Source organism: Cucurbita pepo, chromosome 7 (assembly GCF_057944985.1).
Source record: "Cucurbita pepo subsp. pepo isolate OVF chromosome 7, ASM5794498v1, whole genome shotgun sequence".
In the NCBI taxonomy this organism is placed as follows: Eukaryota; Viridiplantae; Streptophyta; class Magnoliopsida; order Cucurbitales; family Cucurbitaceae; genus Cucurbita; species Cucurbita pepo.
In genome coordinates, this window is record NC_141804.1 from 8,114,153 (window position 1) to 8,128,445 (window position 14,293).

Genomic DNA, 14,293 nt, shown 5'->3' on the forward strand with positions numbered 1-14,293 from the left:
GCCGGCTGTTTACTGCTTATCTAAGCAAGGATTTTCAGGTTTGTGTTTAAATCTGTATGGACTCTGTGAAATCAAGCGGAGTTGAAGGAACTGGAGAGGCCCTGGCTTTAATATTTCTTCTGGTTTTGAATGTTTCGGATAGTGAATAGTTTTGTTTCGAATAGAGTAATTTTTTTTTATTGCATTGGAACTGTGGCCTGTATTTAGCTTTTGCGATGAGTAATTTGATTAGGATCTGAAATTTGGAAGGAATTCAAATTTTAGGGAAAGGAGTTCTACTTTCATTTTTTTTGTGACTAATTTTACTCTTTTCGATTACGGAAGAGGAATCGTGAGAATTTAGTTCTGCACGATTTCCCCTTAACCGAATGGATTATCTCATAAGTTCTTTTTTATTTTGGTTGTCTAACCTTTGTACTGTAGATCAAGCATTTGAGAGAGGAATCTCAGACTTCTCTTCGTTTTCTTCACTCTTTCTGTTTTTATTGATTTTTTATTTTCGATTTCTTGATGGATTCAACAGACGCCTGTCTCAGAGGAAGCACGAATATTGTCGCAGACAGAAAGCCGTTCGATACCGACGAAGCGATGCATTGCGAGATGGAGTTGATGCGATTGAGAAAAGAGAAATTACTGGTGGAGATTGAACGACAGCAGTTTCTGAAAGAGGACGCGAGGAGAGAACTAGTGTTGTTCGAACGAGAGATGGCGATTCGAGGCTATATTTTCCACAGACACAACCGATGGGGAGGGCCGTTCAGCGCACCGGCAGCGCCATTGTCATTGCCGTCTTCAGCAACAGTGGTGCAGTCGTCCAATGAATGGCCGAAGGTCGAGCAACTGGAAAGTTCTGATCGCCTTGGGTTTGGTGCAGTGCCGTCACCGCCGCGGGTTCGGCCATTAATGGTGGATGACAAGACGGAGCGTCAGGTACTGCAGGATGATGAAAGAGAACTCATTATACTGGTTTGACTCTCTCTCTCTCTCTCTATATATATAATATTATATCAGTCTGTTACCTTCTTTTTTTCTCTATCAACGGTGATTCCATGTTTTAGGGTTTTTCTTGATTTTAACTTTTTAAAAAATGTTTTTGAAGAATTAAAATCACTTTTTTATGACTATCTTTTCGTTAGAATTATTAATTTAGGGACTATTTTGATAATATTTCTATTTTCTTGTTTCATTTATTTTAAATTTATATGTAAAAAAACTTATATAAAAACCATAGGAAGAAAGTCCCGCATCCCATAATTTAGGGAATGATCCTAGGTTTATAATCGAGAAATACTTTCTCCATTGATATAAGCATCCCACATCCCATAATTTAGGGAATGATCATGGGTTTATAATGGAGGAATACTCTCTCCATTGATGTAAGGCCTTTTGTGGAAGCCCAAAGCAAAGCCATGAGAGTCTATGCTCAAAGTGGACAATATCGTATCATTGTCGAGAGTCATGTTCATCTAACATGGTATTAGAGCCACGCCCTAAACGTAGTCATGTCAATAGAATCCTCAAATGTTGAACATAGAACTCCAAAAGAAAAAGTGGTCGAGGCTCCTCGAAGGCATAGTAAAAAATGACGAAGACTCCAAAAGAAAAAGGGGTCAAGCCTCGATTAAGAGGAGGCGTACTTTGTTCGAGGGGAGGTGTTGGATGAAAGTCTCACGTTGGCTAATTTAGGGAATGATCATGGCTTTATAAGCAAGGAATACTCTCCATTGGTATGAGGCCTTTTGGGGAAGCCCAAAGCAAAGCCATGAGAGCTTATGCTCAAAATTGACAATATCATACTATTGTGGAGAGTCGTGTTCATCTAACATGATATCAAAGCCATGCCTAAACTTAGTCATGTCAGTAGAATCCTCAAATGTCGAACAAAGGACTCCAAAAGAAAAAGGAGTCGAGGCTCCACGAAGGCATAGTATAAAATGACGAAGACTCCAAAAGAAAAAGGAGTCAAGCCTCGGGAAGTGTTGGATGAAAGTTCCACATTGACTAATTTAGGTAATGATCATGGGTTTATAATCAAGGAATACTCTCTCCATTTGTAGGAGGGTCTTTTAGGGAAGCCCAAAGCAAACCCAAGAGAGCTTATGCTCAAAGTGGACAATATCATACCATTGTGGAGAGTCGTATCCATCTAATATATGGTACATTTTACTAATAAAAAATGATAAATAATATTTTTTTAATGTGATTTTAATTTGAGTAAGTGATTTTTTGAAAATTCTATGATGTTTGGTGATTAAAAGAAGTATCTTTATAGGGTTACTTTGAAGTTGTTTTTGGATCTTCTTTAGAAAGAAAATGAAAACTCTTAACTGATATACCCTACACTGTTCGTTTGTTAATAAAGAAGTTTGAATAATTTAAAATCACTTGAAACCTTTGGTATGTGTTTACGTCGACGTTCATTGATCATATAAATCAATAATTGACGTGTGATATTTGATTACCAACTTCTAAATATGCTTATATGATATTTGATTACAATCATTTAAAATAATTATGAACTTTTCTTCAATTTTAGAATTGAAAAAAACATATTTTCTTTTTCATTCTCAAATATTATAGTAGGAGTGATGGTCAGTTTTTAATTCTCAAAACAAGGAGTAAGTTGTCATGAATAATTGCATCTCCTATTGTGTCGTTTATTTGGCTCATAACTCTCGTTTATTTAGTTCATAACTCTCGTTTATTTGGCTCATAACTCTCATTTATTTGGCTCATAACTCTCATTTGTTTGGCTCATAACTCTGGTTTGTTTGGCTCATAACTCTGGTTTGTTTGGCTCATAACTCTGGTTTGTTTGGCTCATAACTCTGGTTTGTTTGGCTCATAACTCTCGTTTCTTTGGCTCATAACTCTCGTTTATTTGGTTCATAACTCTCGTTTATTTGGTTTGGTTCATAGCTCTTATTTACTTGGTTCATAATCCTTTTGGTTCATATGATACATGAATCAACTTGATTGTATGACATTAATGCTTCTATGCCTATATAAAGGGGTCTCTACGATAGTTGAGATGTATTGAGTTTGAGTGTTCTTTTGTATTTGTTGAGTGACATTTGGGAGGAATTTTGTTGAGACACTTTGTAGTGTGAGAGTGTGAGGTATACACTTTGTAAATGCTTAGATTATTGAGATTGGTTACTATCCATGGATGTAGAGGAATTTTTTTATCTCCGAATCAGGTAAATCTTTGTCTCTTTGTTTAATTTTTATTTGTGGGTGTGTGAGTGCGATCGATCTAGCTTCCGTTTTTGTCAACGATTGGTATTAGAGCATTTTGGTTGAGGCATTTAGGGTATTCTAATGAAGTCGTCCACGAGATGTGCTCACACTCACTATCAATTATTGAAGACAAATTTCTCATTATAAGCTTCTCATCAATCGAACCACGCTTGTAATGAGAAACTTGTCTTCGATAATTGATGGTGAGTGTGAGCACGTCTCGTGGTCAATGAAGTTAAATCTTTTAGAAAACCCCGGTTAAATCTTTTAGAAACCCCCAGTTAAATCTTTTAGAAACCCCCAGTTAAATCTTTTAGAAAACCCCAAATACCACAACCAAAATGCTCTAATATCAATTGTTGACGGAAACGGAAGATACATTGATCGCACTCGTACACCCACAAAAAGATCGCACTCGTACACCTACAAAAAGATGCAAAGATTTACGTGGTTCGGAGATAAGAAATTCCCCTACATCCATAGGTAGCAACCAATCTCAATAATCTAATTGTTTACAATGTGTAAACCTCACTCTCACGCTACAAAGTCTCTCAATAAAATTTCTCCCAAATGTCACTCAACAAATACAAAATGACACTCAACTCAGTACATCTCAATCATCCTACACAACCCTTTATATAGGCATAGAAGCATTAATGTTGTACATGATGATTCATGTGTCAAAATGAAAGATGAACTAAATAAAGGAAAGTTATGAACCAAATAAATAAAAATACTTGCATACGAAATGCATGAACCTATGAAGATTTGTGACAACTTGCAACAATCTCTACCGAAGATCTCCATACAAATAATCAATTTGGCGGCCACCAAATCAACAAACTACTTCGGTTCTACAATTCTTCCAATAGTGGCATTATTTATAGATGAAAATATATTACGCAAAAAGATATTTGTGGGTGAACTGGCTTCCTTGAAATCGAGTGGTTTTACAATCTGATCTTTGATTTCTTCATTTAGGTGAAATTACGGCACTCCAGAGTTTGATGATGGGGTTTATACATACAAAAAAATAAGCTATTTGTATGCAGTGTGCGAGTGTGTTGAAAGCTGCCTTTCTAATTGCTTCATTTCATGATATTGTAAACGTCATGTTTAGAGGAGTTCATTCCTTATGAATTTGTGAATACTTTGCAGGAAAAACCCGACCCGAATGTATTTAGAGAAAAGAGGAAAGCCGAGACGCCATCGACTTTCACCGACGACGTCCAACCATTCAGTGTGAAGCAAAATCCCAAGGATGAGTGGATTTGTGTACTGTGTCAAGTTACCGTGTTGAGCCAAAGTACTTTTGATCAACACCTTCATGGCAAGAAGCACAAACGCAAAGAAGCAGGTCTGAGGGCTCAAAAGGCGAGCAACGTTGCGCCCGAGCCATTACCGAACAAAAGGAGGAAGCTAGTTGAAGTCGAGGCGACGTCTGGGTCGACATGTGCAGAAGTAAAGGAGTCAAAAGATGGAGAAACTCTTCAATGTGAGAAAACAGGAAGTAGTTCTGATTTGAAATTAGACGAAAACTTTATAACTGAGGATGTTGTTGTGGGGAAAAAGAAGTTCAAGTTTTGGTGTGAAAAGTGCAAAGTTGGTGCTTTTGCTACAGAGGTGATGGTAGATCATCTGAATGGGAAGAAGCACAAGGCAAGTCTTCGATAAGAAGAAAGTTGAGAGTGCAGCAGCTGTAGATACGAGTCGAGTCGAGTCGAGTGGACGGTCTACGACGACAGGTGTTGCCCCATGGTTCGGCAGATGAAAAAGGTCAGTGAGGTGTTTCTCATGTGTGTGTCAATAAATAGATAAAGAGCTAGAAAATCTAACCAGATCTGGGTAGGAAGTAGAATTTAGATGAACTTTTAGAATTGTGAAGCTAATTGGAAGTACTATTACAATTGACTTTGTTTATGATTCTAGCTCGTTGTTATGGTCACGGTGGTGATTACTGAAAATTATTTTCATGACAAGGGTGGGAGCGACGAGTAGGGTAAAGAAGTGGATAGAGAAGTTGGTCATGGGACAACTTAGAGTTTTATGATTTTCTTATTTATTTAAGATGCATTGAATTAATTTTAGTTGTTTGAAATTTGTTAGGCACCCTTAGTTATGGGAACAATGAAATTCAGACCGTTGTCATGTTCTTTTAAATTGTCTCGTTGTTGAACTATTTAGTTAAATTGTACTGTCTTTAAATATTTTTTTAGGAAGGAGTATCTCGAGCATGATTCTCTAAAATGTTTTTAAGCATGGTTTCATTTATTTGAATTTACAAATTTTTAAATTTCAAGTAATGTTTGCTTAAATTTTTGAAAATTTAGGAGAGGTCGATCACTTAACACGATGTACTTAGAAGTGATGATGGGCAACTCGATACACTTATGATGTAAGTAGTGTACAATACCTCAAAAAAATTGGACTATTATACCAATGGTAACGATCCAACTTTTTACCTTTGTAGATAGCTATTGGAACTCTGTTGGAAGGCGCGTCGAAAAAGTGGTTGGTAAATAGAAAGAAAGTTACAGCATATTGATAGAAAAAACGAACTTGTTGTTGGTCGGGCTTAGATCTGAACTCAAATCAAAGCTTTCGCACAAAAAGCCCATGCCACAACGCAAGCCTAGTATCACAATTGCAATTTTGTGGCAACGAAACAAAGGTTGTCGCAATTTTGTGGCAATGAAACAAAGGTTGTGCGCAATTGTTCTACCACTGAACAAGTTAAAGTTTGTTTTACTCTTGGATAGCCTTATTGTTCAAGTATCCAAATCAACACTCGAATATAAAAATCGTTCTCACCAACTCAAATTAGAAGACAGACCGTCTCATGCTCTAACTTTTCAAACGATGTGAGATATTTTTGTCTCAATCCAAAGTGATTAATCTTTGTTAAATAATATATTTAAATATCTAAACATATTAAAATATATCTCGAAAGATTAGAAGAATCGGTTTGACTGACTAAAAAAAAAAGTCTACTCGTTTATAATTTTTATTATTTGAATAATTTTTTTTATATTATAAAAATTTATTATTATATAAATAATAAAGAATTGAATAATGTAATGTAAATTTATTAAAAAAAATTATCACTAAAGATTCAAATAAAAATAAACATTTATAGATATTAAGAAATTATCTGATTTAAATTAGAGATATTTCGAATCTCATCCAAATTTCAAATATATTTTTGTATTTAATATATTTATTATATGAAATATTTAATGATAATATACATTAAATATATATTCTTCTTTAGGATCATTTTCAAAAAATACAAAATTAATTAATTAAACTTTTTAATTCATCCATTTTCATTCAATAATTCACTCTACTATAGATCTAAAGTTGTTACATTATAAGGTAAGTTCTATCCATTGACATAATCATTACAATCAAATCGATCATTGACAAGTTGTTCATTTTAAGTACGGCTGATTATTTGGTAAACAATTTGTTTATAAACAATTTGTTTATAATCCAATCATAAACAAAATCCCTTGAGGGCCCGTAATAGGTTGAGACTCCATTGTTGAAGTCTCGAAGTCAATATTTGAACTACTCATCTACTTATTCAATATCTGGGAATAAATGAATTTCATCTCGTGACATTACGTTCTTAACTACAAAAGTCATTCTCGTCCATGCAAATCAAAGGAAAAACTCTCATGGGCAGGAATTCATAATTCAGTCACGATTAAGATCGAGTTGCATATGATCATCATATGAAATATTAATCTTCTCAATTAACAAATTTACAAATATAGATTAAATATTTCGTGGTTCACTCTTATACAAATGCATTATCTAAAAACCTCAACTCACTTGTCTCCACATAAATGATTTTGGTTAAATCATTTGTAACAATTACAAAGTAGGTCGTATCAATAATGTTACCAAGAAAAGATACCCAACTTTATCCATATACTATAAACTCTTTAGATTCTTATTTAAACACGATACTCGTGTATGTCAACCACATACGGTCCAAGATTACACGAATAATCTTAAATTTATTATTATTATTTAAAAAAATTAAAAACTTAATTATTATTATTTTGAAGAATATGAGTATTTCTTTTTATAGATAAATTACTAAATAAATAAATTTAATTATTATTAGATCCAAAATTCCCCTTTTGTTCACACGAACAAACCGTGTGAACGACGTTAGAAAACGTCGAAGTGGTGCACTCGTTCGCACGTGCAGACCCAAGTACTTAGGAAGCTCCGCCGTCACGTTTTCCGTTAGTATTAGCACCGTTTCTATCAGAGCTTCGGCTCGATGGCTGGCTGAGCTGGCGTGCGGTCTTTTTTTTTTTTTAATTTTAATTATTATTATTTTTTTCTTTCAATTTTATGGATCAAATAAAACGCGGAGACAAACTTGGACTTTCATTCCATTGTTCTTCCTCTCCTTGTAGAAAACTTTCTTCCTCCTTTTAAATATTTCCCTTAGATTTTTTTTTTCTTTGTTTTTTCATTCAGATTTTCGTGAAAGGGCAGCGTTCCAGGTTTGTTTAATCTCTTCTCGATTTTTCCGATTGATGAATTTCATGTATTTCGCTTTTTGATTGGAATCGTTACGATCTATTGTTATTTTGTTTGATCCATCACCTAGATTGAAATTAAGTCTCTGTAATTTACACATCATCGGTCGTGGAGATTTTTATTGGCTTTCGGAATTTGTTTCTGGACGATTTCTTCCTCGATTTGATCGTTATTTGCGTGTTCGGAAATCTATGTGATTTTAGATTTGTATGTTTGTTTGCCTGTAAAATTTTGGGGAGTTTGAGCGGAAAGTAATCGGTGATGAAAATGAGGACTTGGTCAGTTTTTTAAATGTCGCGATTTGATGAAGTTTTTCCTTTACTATTTTTTGTTTCTATGTTCAATTTCCCTCTTTCTTTAGGTGTTCTTGAGCTTCTAGCTGTTTTCGTCTTCGATTACATCATTAATTTTGTATAGAAAGAAACTCTATGATTTCGGACAATCGTTTTGGTTGGATGGAGATTTTGGGAATTGGAAGTTAGAAACCTTAGAATTTTGCTGTGAAATCTTAGAGAATCACGATGAAGCTCTTCCCTCGTCAGAGTTCCCTTTCTTGATGTAACAGCAGTCCTCATATCCCCAATCGCCATTGAACTAGGCTGCCTCCTCCTTCAGTCACCACATCCACCATACTACATTGATTTTTGAAAGTCTTGAAAATTTGTAGCCTTAAGCTCATGTCCAGTTCGCAAGTGAAGCTTTGATAAAAAAAAATAAAAAATCTGTTCTTTTGATTTTTTGTTTTAAATGGGGGAAAAAGGAAGCAGTTCTACCAAAATTTTCTTGCTTTAGGACACAACATTTTTCTTCAGTTATCTGACTCTTTAGATTGCCTTGTTAACATTCCGCATAACTCAAAGGTTTTAAGATAAACTCAGTATTTGAATGGTTTCATTAGGATCGGAAAGTCGGGAAAACACGAGTTTGCTTCACACAAATTACATACTTTCAACATTTTTCTTCGGTTAGCTGACTCTTTAGATTGCCTTGTTAACATTCCGCATAACTCAAAGGTCTTTAGGTTGTTTGTTGGTCTGTTAAAGTTAAAGTTTCTTGTTTCCTATAAAATAGAAGTTCTTCTCTTGTAATAATATTGTACATCATGCGTCTATTATTGTTGTGATTTGGATAGTTGATTGAAGCCAATAGTGAGTTGTTGGATGAATTACAGTTTAACTTCTGGAACCAATAATTATACCGGAATCCATTGTATTTCTAGGTTGTTAGTAGAACCTTGTTATGTCAATTGAAGGAAGTTTCATTAAATTATTAACATGATTATATTTATTTGCAGGGTATTTGAGTAGATCAAGATGTTAGAGCAGTTGTTGATATTCACTAGGGGCGGTTTAATTCTATGGACTTGTAAGGAGCTTGGAAATGCACTTAGAGGGTCTCCTATTGACACTTTAATCAGATCCTGTCTTTTAGAGGAGCGATCAGGTGCTGCATCGTATAATTATGATGCTCCAGGTGCTGCTTACACCCTCAAGTGGACCTTCCACAATGAACTTGGCCTTGTATTTGTTGCGGTGTATCAACGGATCCTTCATTTATTGTATGTGGATGATTTGCTTGCAATGGTGAAGCAGGGGTTTTCTGAGATTTATGATCCAAAGCGGATGGTCTATGATGATTTTGATGAAACTTTTAGGCAACTTAGAATGGAGGCTGAGGCTCGTGCTAGTGAGTTGAAAAGGTCAAAGCAGGTGGCGGTGAAGCCAGTGAACAATGCCAGGAAGCAAGGGCAGGATCAAAAAACTGGATTTGGAGAAAACAAGAAAAGCAACAGTGGTTTGGCAGATGGTGGTGATGCTGAGCGTACAAAAAGTCATCAGTTGGAGAATGGTTACTCCAATGGCAATCGTGTTATAGAATCTAAACTAACCGCTGTTGTTAATGGAAAAGAAAATGCAAGTTCCAATGTTGGGGCTTTTGATGTAAATAAACTTCAGAAGCTTAGGACTAAAGGTGGGAAGAAAACTGATACTGTTGTTAACAAGGGCTCCAAGGAAGAGTCAAAGAAAAAGGTAACAAAGAAGAATAGAGTTTGGGATGATAAACCTGTTGAGGCAAAATTGGACTTCACAGATCCTGTGGGTGAGAATGGGGAGAACAACATTGAGGTTTTGGCAGCAGACCAGGGCCAAAGTATGATGGACAAAGAAGAGATCTTTAGTAGTGACAGTGAGGATGAAGAAGATGAGGAAGGTAGCCAGGGTAGTAAGCCCGATGCGAAGAAGAAAGGATGGTTTTCATCTATGTTCCAGAGGTAAACTTCTTTATTTCATGCATGTTCTACATTCATAACCTCATCTACAGTGACCGGTTTACTAACAATGTAAAAAGAAAAAGTAAAAGAAAATGTCATGGATTATGGTAAACTTACACTCTTTAGTTTCTTGAGCTTGGGTTCATGCATGTTCTACATTCATAACCTCATCTTCGGTGACCGGTTTACTAACAATGTAAAAAAGAAAAAAAAAGTTATGGATTATGGTTAACTTACACTCTTTAGTTTCTTGAGCTTGGGTTTATGCAGTAGGTCAATCATGTTATCCGACCTTTAAATTCTCTTAACACATCAATTTGACATTTTTTTCGTCCACCATTTTTGTTTCCACTTTATTTACCCCATATTTCAGATTTCTTTACTGTTGGTATGTGTTCAAAATGGTACTGATCTCCTCTCCTTCGCTCTCCACTGTGAAAACATTAAGCTTTAAATACATTTGTTATCTGCGCACTTTCATACGTTTGAGCAGGATGATCAAATTTGGGTTTTGTAGTCAAGTATAAAACTCGTCCCTTACGTTTCTGAGTGTACCAACAGGTCTTTGATACTGTCTTTTAGTAACAAAAGTGAGTCATATCGTATCAAAACTCTTTTGCAATCTTGATTACAAAATAGACTTATGGTATGGATTATTTGGAATTTTAGAGGTACAAGTGGGGCCTGGGGAGTGTATCTTATTAGTTTGTATCGAAACTATCATAAATTGACAACCAGAAATTTCATCTGTTCTTTATGACATGACTTATTTTGTGATTACCTTGGCATGTTACTTTAATTTGGGATTATTAATCTAAATTTCTTTTTATTTTTGGTGCTTTTATGTTCCCAGTATTTCAGGCAAGGCAAGTTTGGATAAGGCAGATCTGGAACCAGCTCTGAAAGCTCTCAAGGACAGGCTTATGACAAAGAATGTGGTATGTTTTTGCACCATATTTATCTTATCATCCCTTATTATTTAACTGTTGGCTGCAAATTTACAAGATATTTGCTTGTTGGATTTTAGGCTGAGGAAATAGCTGAGAAACTTTGTGAATCGGTAGCAGCTAGTCTCGAGGGAAAAAAGCTAGCTTCTTTCACCAGGATTTCGTCAACGGTGCAGGTACTTCGAATAGCTACTTAGTCGTACTCCATTCTCTATTCTCACCGACAAGACTTCATTTATAATTAAATTTTGTTAGTGATCGAGAACTTCGTTTTAATTTCTCATTGCAGAACGCAATGGAAGAAGCGCTCGTCCGTATTCTGACTCCAAGACGCTCCATTGACATTCTGAGGGATGTGCATACTGCACAAGAACAAAAGAAGCCTTATGTGGTAGTTTTTGTTGGTGTCAACGGAGTTGGAAAATCTACTAATCTTGCCAAGGTCAGGCCACCTCCTGCTGAAGTTTGTTCCATTCGACCTATCTTTTGATTCGAGAGATAAATGCGTAAACTTTTGTGTACAGGTGGCTTATTGGCTTCTTCAGCATAAAGTTAGTGTCATGATGGCCGCTTGTGATACATTTAGATCTGGAGCCGTTGAGCAGCTTAGGACTCATGCTCGTAGACTTCAGGTATATGATGATTATTTGATTAACCATGAAATTGTTTATCAGAACTCGTCGCCTATATTTATCCTCGATCATTTTCAGATCCCTATATTCGAGAAGGGCTACGAGAAAGATCCTGCAATTGTGGCTAAAGAAGCAATCCAAGAGGCATCTCGCAATGGATCCGAGGTCGTTCTTGTTGACACAGCTGGGAGAATGCAGGTTTGTAACCTTTTCTTATTTATCCAAAATTGAAGTGATTGTGAATCTCTTGCTCCTCTGGGCTCCCGGCGCTTCCGTGGTTCGCGAGAAGGAAAAATGACTCATCCTTTGTTGCATCTAGCACGAGATGATAAAGAGAGAGCTTCGTCTGTCATAATATTTCATATCCTGTCCTAAATTAAAAACAAAAGAACAAAAATAGAAGTGATTGTATTCTTAGTTTCAAAATTAGTTCCTCGTCATTCATATCCAAACATGTTGCAACTCTCAGGATAATGAGCCACTCATGAGAGCTCTTTCAAAGCTTATCAACCTTAACAGTCCAGATCTAGTCTTGTTCGTCGGGGAGGCCCTCGTTGGGAATGATGCTGTCGATCAACTTTCAAAGTTCAATCAGGTTTTGCTTAGATCCATGGATCGCTATAAGTTTACCTATGAGTTGTTTAGATGAGCTCTAATGCTTGTTCTTGTGTTCTTTGTTACTGCAGAAACTAGCTGACCTCTCTACTTCACCCAATCCTAGACTGATCGACGGTATCTTGCTCACAAAATTCGATACAATTGACGACAAGGTAAATAAATTTAGCACATTCCTAGTTATTAGGAGAGCCTCATCAATCATTTTTCGGGTAATCTAACGCATCGCGGTTACTTACAACTTACAGGTTGGAGCAGCATTGTCCATGGTTTACATATCTGGAGCACCAGTTATGTTTGTCGGCTGTGGACAGTCATATACCGACCTCAAGAAGCTCAATGTCAAATCGATCGTCAAAACGCTTATCAAATAAGGTCTCAGCCACATAGTTGTATGCCAACCTCAATAAACTCAATGTCAAACCGATCGCCAAAACGCTTAGCAAACGAGTGCTCTTTGCAGTACAAAGTTTCGGAGCCATGGCGTTCGGTAAATGTATTAAATGGTGAAATGTTGTGCTTGTGCTTGTGTTTGTTTTTCCCCTATGACCACCCTTTTGCTATATGCTTAACTTATTTTAAGTGTATGCACTCAGTAGGTGTAATGTTATCCTTTAGTTTGTTGGATTGTTGATTTCTTTGGCCTCTCCTCTCTTTTTGTGTATTTGAGGTTTTTGTTATTATTATTTTTGCTAGCTTAATTGCATAGAGTTATTGTTTTTCTCTTTGGGCATTCTTCATAAATTTTATAACCATCTTAAGAGAGACAATGGATGGATGATGAACTGGAAGTATGTGATCCTTGTCCTCGTTGCAAGTTGGTTTATGCGATACCCAAGTAAAAGAGGGGTACATGAATGAACCGAGACTACTTTCAAATGGGAGCAATCTTAAGGATAAAATAACTAAGAAAAACTTAGAAGAAACGAAAGTTATTCTTACCTCATTATTTGAGGTTTGAAGTGAGAAGTAAGCAATTTGACCATTACACAAGAGATACATGAGACTTGGGGGCACGTGAACAAAGTATTACCATAAACATATTTTCCTCCCTACTAATAGTTTTTCAAGGCTATAAATGGTTGTAACGCACTGTCAAGAATTCGATCAGGTTTGGGCACTTGTGTGTTTCGATATTTTCGTGTACTTCTCGCTTCAAAATTCTCGAATAGTAATCCTCAAATAATGAGGTAGGAGTTTAAGCAATAAAATTAATAAATTTAATTTAAATAAATATGCAGTAATTGAAACTAATAAACCTTTTTCAATGATATTTACAATGTGAATCTAATAAAGAAGTAAAAAATTATTATAAACATTCTAATTATAGATACGCATAATCTCATAAATTGTTTCTCCAATAAGTTCTCCAACATGAATAATACATTTGCTCTTATTCCTATGGTTTTATAATAAAATAAACTTTGGATTCTTGGAATTTAATTTCTTTTCATTCATTAACAATGTTGGTCCTTACCATTTGAATTCAATTGTTATTTAGCCTTAGTTTTTTTAAGTGACATGTTTAGTATCAAATAAATTTGATTCTTATTTAGTTCCTATATTTGAAAAAAGACACATATACATAGTTTAATCAAAAGATCGTAGTTTGATCAAAAGATCGAGAAATTTCTATTGAAACAAGTGCTATACGAGAATAAATAGTCAATCTGAATTTGTAACTTATTATATATTATTCGTTGGTAGAACGGAAAGAATTAGGCAAAGAGAGACCCACTGGGTAAGGAACACAGGAAGATTGAACGGGTAGAAGAAAGTAATTTTTTTGTTAGACGTATAAAATTAGCTAAACATTTTATTTGAACAAATATAGAACCTGAATGAGTAGTTTTATGTCTCTATTACCCGTTCTTCCTCCCAAATGACCAAATGAGTGTGTTATGTCTATTACCTGTTCTTGCTCCCGAATGAGTGGTGCTATGTCTATTCTTGTTCTTCATCTCGAGTCCCGACTCGATCATTCAAATAAATGAAAGTAAACTAAATCTTTCAGAACAATCAAA

General features: G+C 35.5%; 2 protein-coding genes across 5 annotated transcripts in view; both read left to right on the plus strand.

The window, feature by feature from the left end:
- The window catches only part of LOC111797967 (uncharacterized), a 6,319-nt gene extending 297 nt beyond the window's left edge, over positions 1-6,022 (plus strand). The window contains exons 1-5 of one of the 4 annotated variants that reach the window (XR_002815624.2): positions 1-38; positions 524-966; positions 4,399-5,016; positions 5,571-5,635; positions 5,711-6,022. The exon at positions 1-38 is cut by the window's left edge and continues 297 nt beyond it. Coding sequence is in view for 2 of the 4 variants with exons in the window: in XM_023680886.2 (XP_023536654.1) it covers positions 1-38; positions 524-966; positions 4,399-4,914 (997 nt within the window). In the remaining 2 variants the exon portion in view is untranslated. Of the gene's footprint in view, positions 39-523; positions 967-4,398; positions 5,186-5,570; positions 5,636-5,710 lie in introns of those variants that run through there. The other 3 variants (XR_002815625.2, XM_023680886.2, XM_087125771.1) reach the window with 3 other exon arrangements.
- A 1,597-nt stretch (positions 6,023-7,619) lies between these two features.
- Positions 7,620-12,903, plus strand: LOC111798597 (uncharacterized). The gene is made up of 10 exons (XM_023681844.2): positions 7,620-7,766; positions 9,098-10,075; positions 10,929-11,013; positions 11,103-11,198; positions 11,312-11,464; positions 11,547-11,654; positions 11,733-11,852; positions 12,124-12,249; positions 12,341-12,424; positions 12,518-12,903. The coding sequence occupies exons 2-10, from the start codon at positions 9,117-9,119 to the stop codon at positions 12,641-12,643; spliced, it is 1,857 nt and encodes a 618-aa protein (XP_023537612.2). The 5' UTR covers positions 7,620-7,766; positions 9,098-9,116; the 3' UTR covers positions 12,644-12,903.
- The last annotated feature ends 1,390 nt before the right edge of the window (positions 12,904-14,293 follow it).